This window comes from Platalea leucorodia, assembly GCF_965183815.1.
Source record: "Platalea leucorodia genome assembly, chromosome: 2".
In the NCBI taxonomy this organism is placed as follows: domain Eukaryota; kingdom Metazoa; phylum Chordata; class Aves; order Pelecaniformes; family Threskiornithidae; genus Platalea; species Platalea leucorodia.
The window spans coordinates 95,892,990-95,911,016 of NC_138824.1; the positions used below are offsets into that span (position 1 = coordinate 95,892,990).

Consider the following 18,027-nt stretch of genomic DNA (forward strand, 5'->3'; position numbering starts at 1 on the left):
ATTTTTTTCCTAATGCCTAATGACAAACTGCAGCTATAAGATAAACAAATTAAATGTTAACAGCGATATTAGTGACATTACATTTGTATAGCTGTTGTTCAAGCAGGTACGTAGTGCTTTGCATGAGGCAAATGGACAAGTTTGAAAACTTGTCTAATAATCATCACAAGTTTCAGAATTTAATCTGAGATCTATGGGTGTAAATGCCTTCTAAAGCATCTTTAACACTCAAAGTTACTCAGAGGACTACAAAGGTCTGACCTAACATCAGCTATCAGCCTTGCTTACTACAAAAAAAAAATCTATGTGCAGAAGTGCTAATAATCTCAGTAACAAGAACTTTCACCTGGCTGTCCTGTCAACGAGCTCATAAACTACCAAGTGAATCTTTACCTGTTGAGATTCAGGGTTCAGAGGTACCAGCTGCAAATCTGTACAGTCAGCAGAATTTTTTAGGCTGTTGTCTGAAAGCTGGAAACAGAGTTCTGACAAATTCTGTACACAGACTTGCACATATTTCCTGAAAAACATGACACAGTTTGTTCAACAAAAGCTGAATAGTTACATTGAAAGAGTACATGTCCATAAAACTGTTTCCAAAGTGCACAGCTCAAGCAAAAACAGAATGGCAGGTATATTTGTTTTTTTTCAATCTTTTCCTCAATACTTATAAGTCTGTAGAAACAAGGCTGTAAAACACCCTCTTTCATATTAAATGAAAACAAATAACTAGACAGAAATAGGCTAGCTTGGTTTATCTTGTGGTCTTATTTCCAAAATAGCTGAAACCACAAATTTGTTTTATTGTTATGAAAGAACACTAGAGGAAATGCACAAGCTTCCAATGTGAAGCTATGTAAGATAATAAAAGCCCAACTTAAAAAAAAGGCTGCTATAAATACTACTTATGAAACTCCAGCTCCATATTTTGTAAGAAGAAAGAAACAATAAATACTTAATGAGTACATTACCGTTTGCCAGCTGACAATAAGGAATGCTTGGCATTAAAAGGTATGCAGAATGTTAATGCAATAATAGTGGAGTAAATCGACCAAGGACAATCAATGGTTACCTAAAGGAAAAAGGGAACAAAGTTCTTATTTGTAATGGTCTTTGGCATAATGATTTTGTTTTTCTTCTCATTTCTAAGCAAAACTTTTCTCAGCAAGTGTCTACATCTAATGCATCCAGAAGGGGAAGAAGAAAAAAACATTTTAAAAAATTTGTGAAAAATCAGTATGTCAAAACCTGATCTGACAAAATATTAAGTTTCTGTTTTCCTTTGAGCAGGATATGAAACCTCAAAGAAGCTTTTCCTGTCAAAACTGACATACCCAGTTCTGAAGACTAAAATAAAGGAAGGGGAATAGAAGAAAGAAAAGATAAAAGGACACTAACAATACCAATAGCATCTTAACACAATAATCTGGTAAAAGGTTAATATCAAATAAACTGCTATAAGATCTATTACTGAAATGTCTTTATAATACTTTACTATATTACATACAAGCTGAAGATATTTTAAAAAATGTATTTAATGCATATTTGTTTCAACTCGAAGCAGTACACTTAACTGAAGAATTTCTCCTGAAGTGAATGCTGCCATTCTTGCAATTGTAAATCATATATATTTAAGAATGTATTTTTAAATGCAATTGTAAGTCATATATATTTAAGAATGTATTTTTAAATGCAGAGAAAAAAAAATAAAAATCTTTTGTCACATCAAATGTTAGCAGTGCTAGTCTATAGCTATTCCTTTTTACCCGACTCTTCACACACAAGGATACATGGCAGCACACTTGGTCAATTTTAACAAGGAGTAACACCGAAAAGTCATGGTTTGAAGATCATTTTGCTGTCAGCTGAAGAGCTTCTTTCCATACTACTTATTTTATCCACCCTTCATAATGAAAATTAAGAGGAAAGTTACTTCCAACTAAATAATGCGACAGCTTGAAAGACTACAGTGTTAAGTACCTCAACACAGCATACAGATTCTTTGCAAGTGGAAGAAACATCTTTCCCATGAGTCAGAAGGGAGAATTTAAAGACCACCTTTTACAAAGACACGAGTATCCTTCATCCTACATAAACTGTGAGTGTTAGAACATTAAAACTCAGATTACTAGCCAGTGGAACAGTTGCCAATGTAGTAAGCATAGTGCATATTTCTGCTTATATTTATGTTTTCTTTACATTTATAACATTTGCTATGATTTTTACATGTACATCTTTTAACGAAAAATAAGTTAAATGCAAGCAGGTTCCCCTCCCGCCTCCATCACCACCACTTCTATTTTGTGAAGCGTCTGCCCCTGTGATCAAATAGATTTCATAATAAAAACGTTAAATTACATCTTACTTTTTGGTCAACAGTAGCCATGCAGTTGTCCTGTTTCTGCTTCTCTTTGTTTTTTCTGTGAACTTCTTTATTTGTAGTATTTTCTTTCTCCACTGCAGATTCTGTGGCTGATGGCAAATACATGACTTCTAGTTCAAATTCAATCACATGATATGCAGGAGCTACTGGCAAACTGATGCTTGTGATCTTTTCAGAAGACTGAATCCTTAATGATGATTCTGAGATCTTTTCTATAGTTGTGTAGAATGGGGAAAAAAGTAGTTTTAAAACACGTTCATCCCTTCCCAATTTTCATTTTAATCCGTAAGTAAGTAATGAAACTAGCCTAAAAAGCCAAGCGTGACAGAAAAACACGTGGTGCCATAACCGGTTCCTAGCAAGACCTCCATGTCTGCAAAAACAATGACGAGAAACCGTGTTACGTAACTCCACGGTGACCTCTTCAAAGGAGCTATAACCTGCACATCTCTAAATACCACTGCTGTTCACAACTTCCCAATAGTAACGCCCTGTCCTTCTTAGACTGCAGGAAGGTAAACAACACATTTTGTGTAGTAGTCCCTTCCAATGTTCAAGAAAGCACTATGAGGACAATTTGATAACAAGCTTCAAACTAGCTAAAGAACTACTTTACTCCATCATATGACACCTGTTGAAGTTTTTCCAACGTCCTGCACCTCCTTAGTCTCATAATTTCACTTCAAGCAAACTTACAATTTATTCAACACATATGCATCAGCATTCTTGGTCACCACTCATCATCTATCTTTAAAATACTACACAGGGGGTCCCTCTGTATAGTCTATTTTAATCTTTAATTCATCAAGTCTGTTAAGACTGTTCTTCCCATTTACGTAAAAGTTGCTTGTGTTTGAGCAGCTGAAGAGACTATACAGTACTTATGGTCGGAAAAAACGGAACTAGGATGTCATCTGTTTAAATGAAACACCAGCCAAAGGAAACTCTCCATTTACATAGAGCACTACGTAAAAACCTATTTACAACTAATTCACAATAAAAATGGCCCAGTCAAAATAGAGCCCACGTAGTCATAAGAGATCACCATGATTCACTTGGAAATCATGACAGATGCTGATCTCAGCAGCAGTTTCTCCAAGCCTACTGAATTTCATCAATGAAAGTAAAAGTTGTCCAGCTATGTTTGCTGAAAAGTTCATACTACTACTTTGAGGGTGAAAGTTTAAGAACTGTCTTGCACTGAAGTACTCAGTTGCAAGTCCCTAGAATTATTCTTAATAACGACTATTGAAAAAGATGGCATCAGTGTTCTTAATACTGTAAGTGCAGGTTTACTTCAGGGTTACTGAATTTTCAACCATTTGAAGATTATTAATTTTCACTTCATTGCTTACCCCTGGTGTTGGAATAGATCACTGCCTTGCTCTCTGGATGGTACAGAATAGGCATGGCATCTGCGTTACTGAGCTGCAAAGTATCCCCATTCTTCATGGTGTAGTGACCAGTAGTCACTGTGAATTTCACCTTTTGGGGAATGCCAGCCAAAAGGCTATCTGAAGAAAGAAAGAAATTGTTAACAGATTCCAATACTCATCAGCAGATGGTTACAATGCACTGCTAAGGCCTGTTAGCAATATTCCCAGACAATTTGTCACACATGTTAGGGTAACTTAAAAGTGTGGTGTTTTGGTGTTATGCAACGCGTTAAACCCAGTTCGGATACATCGGTGTGGAGAAACCGGTTGTTTCAACTTGAGTGACCAAAACCACTGTTTCTTGGATGGCTTAGACTAGCTGGCTCACATACTGTGTAGCTCTGGCAGCACAGAATTCAGCAAAATACAATAATCCCAAAGAATTTACTAAGCTTTTTGTTAAGCTCTCTAGGTTGTAGCCAACTTTATATTTTTGCACCTACGACGATGCCAGTCATACCCACATGCTGTATTTACATAATCAAGATAACAAGAATGCCAGTATGCACACAGACTCTCAAATATCTGAATCACAACCGTCAGTTTCATAGGGGTAGCTAATTTGATGAATGCCCAATATGCCTGCCCTTCCTTTGCCACAACTGGAATGATAGCACAAAATGCATATTAACTTGTCAACTGCCTCAGTTAATAGCCTGAAAACAAAATCACTATTAACTTCCACTTATAAACGTCAATAAAGTCTACAACAATAATGCTCAGTTCCCCATGAAACCAATGGATGTATTCAATATTAAGTATTAATAAGTTTATATTCTCACCTCTAGTAGAGATTCCCAGTCCTTACACATTTCTCGTAAACACCAAAGAGACTGCAGAGTCACAGAACCAACCAATAAAGAGCTCACTCAATTACAAATTTAAATATTCACTTCTCCTAATCAGTGTCGCAGCTCAAATCATACCTGATATTTAAGTGACACTACATGCTCAAATTCGTGTTCAAAAGTGACACTACATGTTTCAGAGCCAAGCACTGGAATTATTTGTTGAAAACTACCCATCACTAACAGAGCATACTTGATGGATAATTTGAAAAGTGAGAATTTATTTTAGACTCAAAATTGAGAGTAAGGCAAAAAAATCTGAGTAATATTCAAGCCAGAAAACGCTTTATCTAGTCCCACGAGAGTACAACAGAAATCATCAAAGCAACTTCAGCATAGCACATAGTACAGTTACCTACCAGTCATCGGTTCCACTTTTAGCTGGGGCTCCTGAGAATACACATCATACTGCACAATTGGGTAAATATGAAGAAGGACAAACTGTACTTTCCCCACTGAAGTGCACAGTTGCCTGAGCGTGTATGTCCCAGGTTCTTTGGCCTTTGAAGAAAACATTTGAATGGATTTTTCAATTTAGGAAATACTTCTAGAACAAACCCTCTACTAAAGAACAGCATTTTTTCCAGCTCATTTTTATCAGATACTTTGCATTTGTAAATTAAAACAACAGACTTGTTCTCTGAGTAAGTGACAAGATTTTCACAAAGGAGTACCTTTTGCCCCATTAAGATAGAAGCTCTAGAGTGCTGGCTGATTCAAGAAAAAACATCATAAGTAACAAGTACCAATAATTAGAAGAACTAATAGAGTAGCTATGCTGTCAAATTGTTATTTTGGGGTGCTTTTTGTCCTCTTTGTTGGTTGTTTTTTCCCCCCCTACAAGTGCCACATACATTAAAATATAATTATATTTATTAAATACTGAAATGATATTTAGCAAGCAGTGAAGTGCTTATTTGGCTAACATTCATGAAATCCTACAACATTTATATAAGGCACAGCTTTCAGCTCAAGCTATTGATTTCACACACTCCCCACCTCAAACCCTGTGTGAATGCTTACAAAAAAGTAATACATATTTAATTTCAAACTCTTCTCTTATCCTGAATAATGGGATTCTGGATGTTTTTCGATAACATTATAAAAAGCAAATCTGTAACATCTGCTAGCATATTTATTCTTGATTCTATTTGCTCGTAGTTATTACTGCTAGGGAATGGGAAATGTTTTCTTTTTTCATGTGCTGTTTTAGCAAATATAATACATAAATATTGATGCTGGGTATAATTAAATCTAAAGAATAAGATTAGAAGTTATGGAGAAAAGCTGTAACAACTTAACATTCAAACCTCACTTACACAGTTATTTACAAAGCAAATCCTGACTGAAATTCAGTATTATGCATTTTGACATTAAAGTCACTAAATTTTATCCCTTGAATACTTTATAAACAGAAAAGCATGAGTAAAAGTATTTCATAATATATACATACTTCAAACCTCAACATGGGATGGGAATATTGGTCTGAAGAATTTAGATAATGCTTTCTGATCTCTTTTAAAGCTTGAAAAAATACACTGGAAGATTGCTATCAGCATAAATGATGTTAATGATCAGTCTAAGATCTACAGAAAGAATCAAACTCCCTCTGCATCTCAGAAGCACAGTCATTCCTCTTTCTGCAAAAGTAGTGCATTACTGTAAGAAAATTTAGAAAACAAGTTGTCAGCAGTTCCTATCCTCTGGCCAGCTATGTAATCCAGTAGAAGTGACACAGTATACTACTACAATGATAATGGATTTTTAGTAAATATTTTGGAAATACTGCTGCTCAAATCTAGAGAGGCTTTCATCACGTTATCTAGTGATACACTGTCAAAATTATAACATATTCAGATTTTCCCTTTAAGGACAGGTAAGTCATGCTTTGAACAACTGTATAAAGATAAGTAGGATTCACTCTGAACAGTCTTCCCATGCAAAGTTCTTTCAAGAAAGCAAGGTTGGGAAAATAGGAAAAGTTATAAGCTTAAGCTGTCCATCCTCCAACAGCCACCATAAGCATGCAGAACAAGGCAAATTTAAAGCAGAGCCATAGCTAGCTTTTTATCCATATCTCTTCTCCTGTAGTTTCAGATTGCTTCCTGATCTCCCTAAGCCAACGTGCCTGCTCAGAACAGTCTCTAACAGCTTTCTTCTAGTGAGGCTCATTCACGTGCAATCCAGTTGTACATACAAGTTAATTTATTTTACAGAAAACTACATTTGCAGCCACCAAGACCTTTGACATCTCCAAATCCCAGTAACTTGTCCCAATCCTTTGAAAGAACAAGAAACCCAGATTAGGTCAGTAGGCAGTTCAAATGACGTTATTGCCATTTCACATTGTATCATCAGGGACTTGAACTCAACTTCCATCTTGTGATGCCTGCTATCCACACAGGTTCCACAATGCGCACGTGCACATGTACCAAGCACATCTCTCTAGTGCTTTCTGCCCAGGAGGAATGGAAAGGCAGAGTATGTAAGCCTATAGAAAGCTTCACTCTAAACAAAGTTCTATGACAAGATAGAAATTAACAATTAAAAAAAAGAAAAGAAAAAAAAAAAAGGAGAAAGTGAAAATCTCAGGTGTGGAGCACCTACAATATGCTAAGAATGCTAAAGAAACCTCCTGGGCAGCTCTGTCTAGCTATCAATTTTTAGTCATCAAAAGCAGATATGTAGATTCTTATTTCAAAACTAGTTTAAAAAAAGGGACCAAAAAGGGACCAAAGCTAATTTAAACCAATTAGAAAATGGCCACGCTAACAGGCATATATACCATATGTGACTGCAAAACACTTTCCCTCTTCATAGCACCCATATCCTTTCCAATATATGGGCTGGATAACGCTCAGAAAATGAAGCGGCTACGAAACACCTGCTGCCTTCCTCATTGTGCTGCCCCATCTCTTGCTCATCATTCAGATGCTGCACTGAATTTCTCAGCGTTTTCTCACTCAAATTTTCCCTACTCTGATCTTCGATCCTGTGACGTTGAACTCTACTCAATACTTCCCTATGAAGGGTTACAGAGGTGGGGAGGGAAATAGGAAGTATTTAAAGAAACCCAGAGAACAGAACAACATGAAAATTGAGGCCAGAAGCTCCTACTCCTGGAATGCCAAACAGATAGTGAAGTCTCACTTTTGAAAATGCTTTCACTTCTTAGGACTAAGTCAGCAGGTAAATGCCTTTCCCCATTTCATTAAAACAAGCAAACAAACCACAGATCAGCAAAGTACAAGGCCACAGAATGAGTGGTAGTTTAAAACAAACAAACAAAAACCTACTAAACAAAAAAAACAAACAAACAAACGAACAAAAACACCACCACAATCATGCAACCAACAGAACTGGTACTCAAGGCCTGCTGATTTCCAGTTACTATGCATCTAGTAGTAATGCAATGTGAACAGAAGTGATAAGCACTACTGTCCTTAAATATTTCAGGAATTACCGGGAACACTTAGCTTGCTGGGAAGAATGGGAGGAAAAAAAGGATTACTCAAAGTATTAAGCTGACTTAGAACGTATGTCTAAGTCCGGAATTGAGGGATTTTCATATACAACACTATATGGCAGAAGCAGGACTGTAATCCATTTTCTGAGGGCAGCATGTAGATGGTGACAGTCTATTTTCACAGGTGTTTGCTCATGCAAATTTAGTTTTCCTGTAGCAGAGAATCCTTATGTTCTCGTCTTCTCATTCCTTATGTGATTAAGATGAATAATGTTGGCAATTTTAATTCTGACATCTTCTAAATCCAAATATTTGAAGCTGAGCTTAACTTTGCCATACTTCTTGCAGGTATGTTTACTACATCCACTAAGTGAAGAAATATTCAACCACCCTCCACAGTGAAGAACAGGCTATCAACCAAATTTAACCACACGGTCACTTACTAAGGGCTAGAAAATGCGTTCCCGTCAAAATTTTTGAACATTATTCTCCATGAGCTCAATAGCAAAGACAGACTGCATGAGCAGTACATTATCTTGTATATGAATTTATCAGTTTAATTTTTGGCAGCAGTAATCAAGATGTTTAAAATAAGTTTTGGAAGGCTGACTCAAATGATTGCCAATAGGAGAGTCACCTATACATTTTGGCAACAACACAACAGCCTTCTTTCAAAGGAAATTAATGTCTAGAACAATGAAAAGAAAGCCACGCGGGGAATGGCATCGCCCAAGCTGTAACAGGAAGCAATACAGGTACCACTTGCCAGCACTATGCTCTTCCTCAGCCAGTCCTTTTACTTCTTCTTTCATGAGTGCTACATTCACTCAACTATAAAAACATACCTGAGTATTGAATGTTATTTTATTGACCCCTGGTTCCAATATTAAGTTGTTACATTTCAACACATGAGCCCCATCTTCTAAAGTCACTCCTGAGGGCATATCCAGCGAACTGCTGCTCTCTTGCCTTCGTAGTAGCATGTGCACATTTTTGCAGATAATTCCTGCTGTGTTCAAAGAGTTATCTGAGGGACTCCGTTCGTACATTTCGTATAGCTCCAGCGCTGGCAAGTTGTTTCTTGACAAAGGAAAGCCCGTAACTTCATTTGGAAAGCTGATAACACCATTGGAAGTTTTGTGTTTAGTGAGCCACTCAGCTGTTTTTCTGTAACTATTTTTTTCAATGCTGAAGTGAACGTGGATGGCAATCTGATCCACCTGGACAGGGATGGGCATTTGGCTCAGCAAAGTCAACTCAATAGACAACTTTCCACCCACGTGGACAACGGCATTTGCAGGGTCAAAATGTAGAGTTTTCAACTGCGCAAAGGAATGCATAGGCAGTATAACCTTTTGACCTGGAAAGATAAAAAGAGGGATTTTATTCTCCAGTGCTGCTGGAGATCAGCAAATCTTTTCTCTTAAAAATTAACCCCTAGAATTAAACGGATCAGCAACTTCTCACAATGAATCCTTTCAAAACAAATCACTACTTTCATATTTTAGTTTTATCTTGCATAGAAATGAGACTTAAAGATGCTGAGATTTGTTTTCTAACAGTTATATCTACTACAATTTTAGTACTCAGGCTATTAAAGACAACTAAACTAAGAGATAGTGTCTAAGCAGAAGTTTAACATTTCACTACTACATTAAGTGTTCTAGATGAACACAGTAGCATAAAGTGACAAACTTCCCAGAGCGCATAAATTAAGAGCAAGTACAAGTTCAAGAAACTAATGATTCGACTGGTGCCTTGAGCCATCAGCTTTACCGTACAAGGGTTTTTCATTCTCTTTCTAGATTCCAAAACCCAACACTGAAGCAGTACCAAAACTGAATTAAGAAGCAAGTCTAAAATAACATATTACTTATGGTACATCCATTCATCGCGAAAACCTTCTGCACAAAATTGAACAGTCTTCACATCTACAGGAAGTATTCTGTATGAATTTGAATTGTGATTAATATCTGAGGACAAGGTATTACTGAAGCAGCAGGAAGAATAAAGAGAAGAGGTAGGATGGTCAAAATAATCAGCTGCACGTGGATGGGAACAGATCTAACATCAAAACCAAAGAAGTATCATCACAAAGCTGCCATCTGCATGCCAGCAATGGACAGACAAAGATAAGTTAGGAATTGAAAAAAACCCAACACAAGATAAATTACGAGCTGTCAAAGCAGAGAAACAGAGACGTGAAGGAAAACAAAGACCTTCCGGTATTCAGGATGAAAATGTTAATTACACTTTCATCTTTGACTATTCTTAATTATTGCAGAAGTTTTATAAATGTTCTGGAAATGACAAGAAAAGAACCATGCTGGTTCAGAAGTTATACACAAGGTAATGAAAACAATCAGAAAAAGACTTCCAATCTACTTTTAGGGAAAAATCAGATCAAAGCAGCCTAAGTATTTAAGAACCAGACTCACCTTGGTTCTCTGCTTGCTGATTGGCAAAATCTAGTATTTCTTGGCAAAAGCTTTTGCGTTCATCTTCTGTTAAGTGATTATCACCAGCTAAAAGGCTGCTTGTTTGAAGATAACTAACAAAGTTAAGGAAACATGAGGTAGAAACCTACAGCATTCAGAAATTTGACTGAAAATGAGACAGTTCAAGTATTGCTTTTCTAATCTTTTAATACAAGACCTGCTTTTATCATCACCACACTCTTCCATTAGAAAAGAAACAATGGAAGATTTACTATCATCTGAGAATATCGCAGAATCTCTACTTTTTGCAGACCTACTAAAATATGATCCATGATTTACCTGTGCAATCTTCCCCTATCTAAAAAGATCAGTGAGCATAGAAAATTCATTCTTTGACGACAGATAAATGCAGCATGCAAGTTAAAGCCCAGTGTGCTGCATTACACTGCCCAACATTTTGAACTAAATAACTTGAGTATTTGATTATATTGCAATTTACTTGGCTGAGAATCTGCCAGCTGTTACACCATCACTTACCATAACTAAGTCATACGACATTCTTCATATTTGTGAGTGCTGGTGATACAAAATGCTCATTTAAGTATTTAGCTAAGACTGCAATATTACTGGCTTTGATTCTTTTAACAGCATTTGCACTGAAGCAGAAAAATTTAAGAGCGTTTAAAAGCAATGCAAGAATTTTCAAAGGAGGCAGCCGTTTACAATGTCTAAGTCTAGTTCTAAAAAAAACCAAACAAAAAACAACAAAAAAGAACACAACCCAGAGTACACTACAAACTTGAATTTAGCTCAACTGATTTTTCAGCTACAGTAAGATTCCTAGTACTGGCACTTGGAGAGTAAAATACAAGCTTCTTCAGCAAAGAAAAAAACAAAAACAAAACAAAACAAAAAAACCCAAACAACTTTAAAAAAAGCTAGGACGACCATAAAAAAAAAAAAAAAAAAAAGCTGTCTTTCCTTGCAATTGCCACAGGAACTGTCCTGCAGAAAGTACTCTGTTCAGCTACACCCCCAGGCTGGAACACCTAGAGGAATTCCATTTATAAAACTATGGCACCAATGAAAGCAGTACCCTTCCCCCAAACCACCAAAAAATAATTAATATTTGCCATTGTGCTATAGCACATATCCTGCACAGAGCACAACAGTTCAGATTAGAACCAAATTACTTAATTTAGCTACCAAATTTAGTTAACAACATATGAGGCTAAAATGAAAAGCAGAATTCAAACTGTGTTGTTTCTAACAGTAAGGACAGTCAGTAGGCTTTTCCCCACACACACCCCTCTTATCTTGAAAGTAGCAACAGTACAGCAACACAGACAGATTTAATATTTAAACAAGTACAGCTGTAGCGGATAGAGTTGGTGTGTGAATATAATGCAGAGAGTATCAAAGCAAAGAATTTGAAGCCTGTCAAACATTAGGATTAGGCCAGATCATTCTCTCAAAGTATTACTTAGCATTTATATGGCATTTACAGAGAAGATTTCATTCACACATTGAAGACTGAGCTTTTACACAACGTAACTCCCACTCCCCTTCTGAAGCAGAGATCAAAGCCAGAAATAAAAAATAAATAATAGCAAAAAATACTAAAACACCACACGCCACATCATAGCCACACGATTTTCATCTTCCAAGCCTCTGTTTTAACTTTTGGAAAAAGTCACCATTACAAATACCAGAAGAGTCCTTGCCAGGTCAGATACAGGAAAAAGGTGGTAGCAGTTATAGAAAGAAAGCCCAGAAATTAAGCTCCTCAATATAGGAAGACACTATAATGCCGTATTTACCAAATGAAAAAACAGTACCACATAAAAACTTGCATAATGAAGTACAAACAGAATCATAAAAAACCTCTATAGCATCTGCTGAACTAATGACAAACGTCACGCTATGTTGCACTACTCCAGAGCCTAGACATATTTAAAAAGGAGAGCAGCAACCATATCCAAAAGGTTTTAAGTGAACCAGATGTCAAAAAAATAAAAATGAAAAAATAAATAACCCAATCCTCCCCAAATGAACAGCAGCAATGGAAACAAGAAATAACTCAGCTGTCTGATATTTGACAGTCCCTACTGTTAAATAAAAGTTAGAGATATGTCAGAAAAATAATCAGAAGTATCATTTTTCTCCAGTCTTGATTTTTCTGGCTCTGCCTTTTAGAGGATACTTTTCTATTTGGCCAAGGTGTTTCTGACATTCGGCTAACTGTTTTCTCGTATGTGTGACAAGCAGTGCCCAGCCCTCAGCAAGGTAAGTTTTCAGTGCTCCTTGAAGATAGACTTCTGCCTTCTGTGGACCTTTCTTCCTCCTTTAAAAATAAAGAAATGAATACAGAGTGATATAAGAACCTTTGCAGCCACAAAAACTCTCTACACATTTTCAAAAAGTGGTGATGAGAGAGGAACATTGCATATGAATGCAGAACAAGATGCAGTGAACAATTATGCTCTGTATTTTGCTGGTAACAGATCAACATATTGGCCTACCTTTATGCGATTCACTTAAGCAAGCAGAACTGCAATTAGTGTAAATCCACCATGTCATTGAAAGGCTTCATATACAGATCTATCCCAAGTCAGAGCAAGTGAGGTCAAGCTACCTTGCACAAATGTGACAAAAGCCATCTCAAGCTTCTGACAGTTAACTAAAAATATGCTTACTCTGCAATTTTAAAGCAGGAAAATGCTTCAATGAAAACATCATTTTGTCACTACACAGCAGTTCCATGGTAGTCTTTAAACCTAACATTATTCCCCCAGGTGAAAATTTAAGTTAATTTAGGAAAATCTGTTGCAGCTATAAGATCAGACTGCTTTAAGTGAACACAGGTAAGCAGCATGCCAATACATGTTTTCCCCCCCAAAAAAAACCACTTAGGACTCCCAAATTCTTCTAAATAAGCAAAATAAAATAAAGCAGAAAATCAATGCAGGAGGTTCCTTTAGTTGGAATTTAGCAGCAGGGATAAACACAAAAATATATTTGGAAATTAGGAATAAAATCACTGGAAGTTTCACAGTGGAGAAAAACATTTTGCAATCATAACCTCTAATATGAAACTGATTACTCTCCAAAGAACATGGTTTCTGGCTTTTCTTAGGTACACATATGTGTATATGTAGTTAACTATAAACTTTGAAACAAGTCAGAAGCCACATTACAAAGCAGGCTATAGTAGGTGCAGAGTTACCTCTTTCCTCCTCCACCCCATTGCCCTTTTCTCCCGTAGGAGAAGAAAGGATCAAGCCAAAGAACATAGGACAGTTAAAGGTAAGAGTACTAAATCATGAGGTGAGAATTAGGGTTTGATATAAAAAGATTGACGGTGTTCTTTTTCTTTTTTTTTTTTTTTTTGCTGAAATACAGCCTGAAACTTGAGGTATGTTTACATTTTAAAAAATACTTTTAAAAATTCCTTTTTAAATACAAGCATATTTTCCTCAAGGATTATATTCAAACTTTTCAAAGCTAATGCATTTAAGACATTTTAAATATTCATTTACATATAAAACTCTGCCAAGTCCTTTCCCACAAGCTTAGCTGAGCGAATTCTTCCAATATTTGTGTACATTTCAATGGTGGCATGCGACAGATCCTGTTTGAAAGAAAAGAAACTATTATAAGCTTTATATATTTTTAGTAGCTATATGGTATTTCACACAAACTCCTAGCCAGTAACTAAGTTACTATAACAAAATGACCAGAATGAGTCACTTTTTAGACTTCCCCTTGCCCCCAGCATGCAATATAGAGTAGTTTGTAACAGGTCATCTTCCCTTTTTCTACAGTTGGTCATTATCCCATAACTGTGTTAAAAATAGCAGAAGAAAAAAGCCTATTAAAAATTAGATAAGGCAACTCAAAACCACCAAAATACTAGATGAGATGCAGTTACAAGCATTTCTTTACAGTTGAGTCCTCCTGTCTTTTTTTGAAAGCACCTATTTCTCAGTGACTACAGGCCATTAGATCATCATTGCAGGATTGTGCAGTGTATCGTTCCAAGATACACCACAGCATAACATATTTAGAACAATATTAGAGCTTGCCGCAGAGACTCACAACTAATACTTCAAAACCAAATCAACTACATACAGAACGCGGTACATGATTCTTTCACTAAAGCTGCACATAACACCATTAAGTATATGAAAGTCTGCAGTATGTAAATATACAATTAAACACAAAATGCTAAGTTACAATCGGAATAAGTATTTTTGCAAGAGTGCCTTAAAGGAATTTTGCTTGAAGCTATGCAATCCCAAATTGAAGTTTCTCAGTCATCTTTAAGCTTAATTTCCAACACAGCCACACTTGCCCTAAGCTCGTAATAACAGCGGCAACTCTTTCTCACAAAATTAGCAGTTACAACACACATCGTATACCACCACCAAACTTTTTTCTCAAGTATATAATAGTCTCTGGCCAGATATATAAAAACATTTCACATCATATTTACAAACCCGCAGCCTCTTCTAACTGTCAGCAATCTTCCACAGAAGCTCATTCTCCTTCACTTAGTGTATTAAGACATAATCTATCCTTCAAGACAAATTGCTTAAGAGCTTCCAACTGCCTAAATATTTTGCAGAGGATCTGTCAGAAAGTATCTATTCCTATGGGGCAGAAAAATGACCTAGAATGAGCTCCCAAAGCCTTTCTTATGCTATTTTGATGTGTCTTATGGAGAGCCTAGAAAAATCACTTCTTTCTTTATATAAGAACTCACAACAATATCCTACAATAAACTAAGTGATCACTCCTTAACAGATCAGTATAATCAGAGAGGTCTTAGACACCAATTACACATACAAATGAAAAGCTCCATTCCCCCCAAATTAAGGTACAAGCCAAAATGCTTGTAGAAGATTTGACAGTCTTGGAAAAGATTCTGAAGTTGTTGCATGAGAGCAGCCATTGAATGAGAACAAAGCCTTTTCTGGTAATGAAAGTTCATCACTTCTTGCTTTCAGCATGTCTGAAAAGCTGCATTTTACTTTCCGGACTCATTAAAATTTTAAATGCAAATAAATTATCTTAGCTGTGTCTGGAAATATAACTAATTCTATGCTCTTCTCCACTGAATACATGGATAAAATATGGGTATATATAAATTGTATATATTTATGTGACAACTACATAGAAAACAATCTTTTCCAGTGTATCTTATATCTGAATTTCTGTTGCATAAAAGTGCAGTCAGAAATACAAACAGGAACGGCAATTTTTTCATTGACAAACTCTGCAGATCCTGTTTAGTTTCTTAAATTTAGGAAGATACTGCTGAATTTAGCCAAGATCCTCAGGTGTAACTTGGAACTGAGTATGTTAGAGCAGCTAGCAATTCTGAAGATTTTAGTTTTGGTCCAGCTATCCAACTAGTCTTATAAAAAAAATGAAGTATAAAAACGAAACCCGGTATCTTCAGACAAAATCTTTGAGACTTTTTCTTTCAGTAAAACTTTGTCAAAATAAGTACCATCTAGTTTTCAGATAAAAAAAAAAAAAAAAACCAAAACACCACACAAACACAATTGCTCTGTTTTCCTCCAACTTTTCACCAGAAAACTTTAATGGCAGTACTGAAAATACACGAAATTTCAGAGGAAAATTAAGGGAAAGAAAGAAAAAAAAAAAAAAAAAACACCAAAAAAAACCCCAACCAAACCCAAACACACTATTGTGACAGTCAGACAGTTGAAACAGATTTTGTTTCATTTAACAACCTTCTATTAAAAAAAAAAACCAGAAGATCATTACAATGGCTCCTCAATAAGGGAGCTGTCAGGAAATAAACATGCATATTAAAACACAATGAGAATTCTAATGTTTCAATCTATGCCAGCTCCAACCCTATTATCCAAAGATGTCCCACATTTTATATAAAAAAGGTCAACAGTATAACTTAAACCATGTAACACCCATTGCAAGATACAAGTCTAAACCATTCAAAAGGAAGCTGAATTCACACATCAATATTCTTCTTGGGAATATTCAATTAATTCTGAATTTGGGATAGCAGAATATGATAGCCATGACATTGGCTTTTTTAATAACTAAGTATACATACTTACAGATAATAACTTCCAACTTAAAACTGTAAATATTAAAGTTAATCTAAATATATGAAACTTGGGGCCCATAGAGGGTTCCAGTTGTAACACAAATCAGCCTTGTTGTGTTCAGTGTGTAAGCAATAACCTTGGATACCAAAATACAGAAATACAGATTTACGTTCTCAATCTTATCTTCTCAGGTTTGAAAATTTTGGCCCTATTCAATCTATAATGTAAACGCACAACACTAATATAAATAACCAAAACTCATACTTACTAAGTAGTGTTTTTCAAAAGCTTCTACAGATGATAAGGCCTCTTTAAGTTTCTTATAAGGGCTCTGCGATGCATTGGCTTTAGAAAAAAGCAGAACAAGAGATGTCACTTACATTCCTATTTTAATAACACACCCCGCCCCGCTTTTTCCTTCAGTAGAAAGTGAAGAGAAAACTTAAAACTAATTTTATGTGGAAAATGTCACTAACACTTAAAGACAGATCATGAGTTTCTTCCCCAGGCTCTAAAATAAGATCAAGAAAGTCTGTTTCACAGCTCTCTGTGTGAGCATGCACATGTGAGTGATGTTCAGGGTAGCAGGGTAAAGGCAAGCAGCAATATAGTAACTCTACTGACTTCTCCACACAGTATTTCATAACATGTATTCAACCCAGAAACACACACAATTGTACTTAATTACCATATTGTGCCAAGAGTAATATTCTCACAACTCCCCACCGCTGGATTTATAAATCAGCATGACAGAATTATACTGTAATTTAAAGACATTTTACTACTTTAAACAATGTACTTCAAAGGAAAATGGTTAGCAAGACCAAGTTTTTTTCTGAAATAGCTTGCTCAATTTAAAAGTCTTTGCCACACCAAATATGTGTCAATATTTCTACAAGAAAAATGTCCCCACATTTTAAATAAATAAAACAGGCACCTCAGCACTGAATTAAGAATCATACATCATCATACCTACAAGAGCAAATGAAGCGCCAGCCTCTCAGCTAATGCTTCAAAGATACCAATTTTTCTAGCATATTTAACATCTGAAAGCTTCTTCCTGGCAGAAATATCTTTGCAAGTGATAAAATCCACAAGGAGTAAATAAATTCGATGGTTCAGTCACTCAAATAATATCACTTCAACTCAAATAATATCATTTTGTAGCTCCAGTTGCAGGTTATCTATTTGCATCAGATCAAGGATGCTCCATTTCTTTTTCAAATAATTTTATTTTTAATACTTATCTGGAAGTACTAAAAACTTTATTCAAAACCAGTACTGTTCAAGACTATTTACCAAAATGCTGGTAAATGGAGCATTAATGGAAAAAAAACTTATATTCGCAACAGTAA

The 18,027-nt window shown here is 35.8% G+C and overlaps 1 protein-coding gene across 2 annotated transcripts in view; it reads right to left on the minus strand.

Annotated features, from left to right (window-relative positions):
* TRAPPC10 (trafficking protein particle complex subunit 10) overlaps positions 1–18,027 on the minus strand; it is a gene marked incomplete at its 5' end in the record, with an annotated part of 44,950 nt that overhangs the window by 5,499 nt on the left and 21,424 nt on the right. For both annotated transcript variants that reach the window (XR_014227451.1, XM_082304344.1), the window contains 10 exons: positions 394–520; positions 972–1,072; positions 2,366–2,595; positions 3,739–3,897; positions 5,027–5,168; positions 8,979–9,493; positions 10,572–10,684; positions 12,775–12,915; positions 14,111–14,202; positions 16,941–17,017. Coding sequence is in view for 1 of the 2 variants with exons in the window: in XM_082304344.1 (XP_082160470.1) it covers positions 394–520; positions 972–1,072; positions 2,366–2,595; positions 3,739–3,897; positions 5,027–5,168; positions 8,979–9,493; positions 10,572–10,684; positions 12,775–12,915; positions 14,111–14,202; positions 16,941–17,017 (1,697 nt within the window). The remainder of the gene's footprint in view (positions 1–393; positions 521–971; positions 1,073–2,365; positions 2,596–3,738; positions 3,898–5,026; positions 5,169–8,978; positions 9,494–10,571; positions 10,685–12,774; positions 12,916–14,110; positions 14,203–16,940; positions 17,018–18,027) is intronic.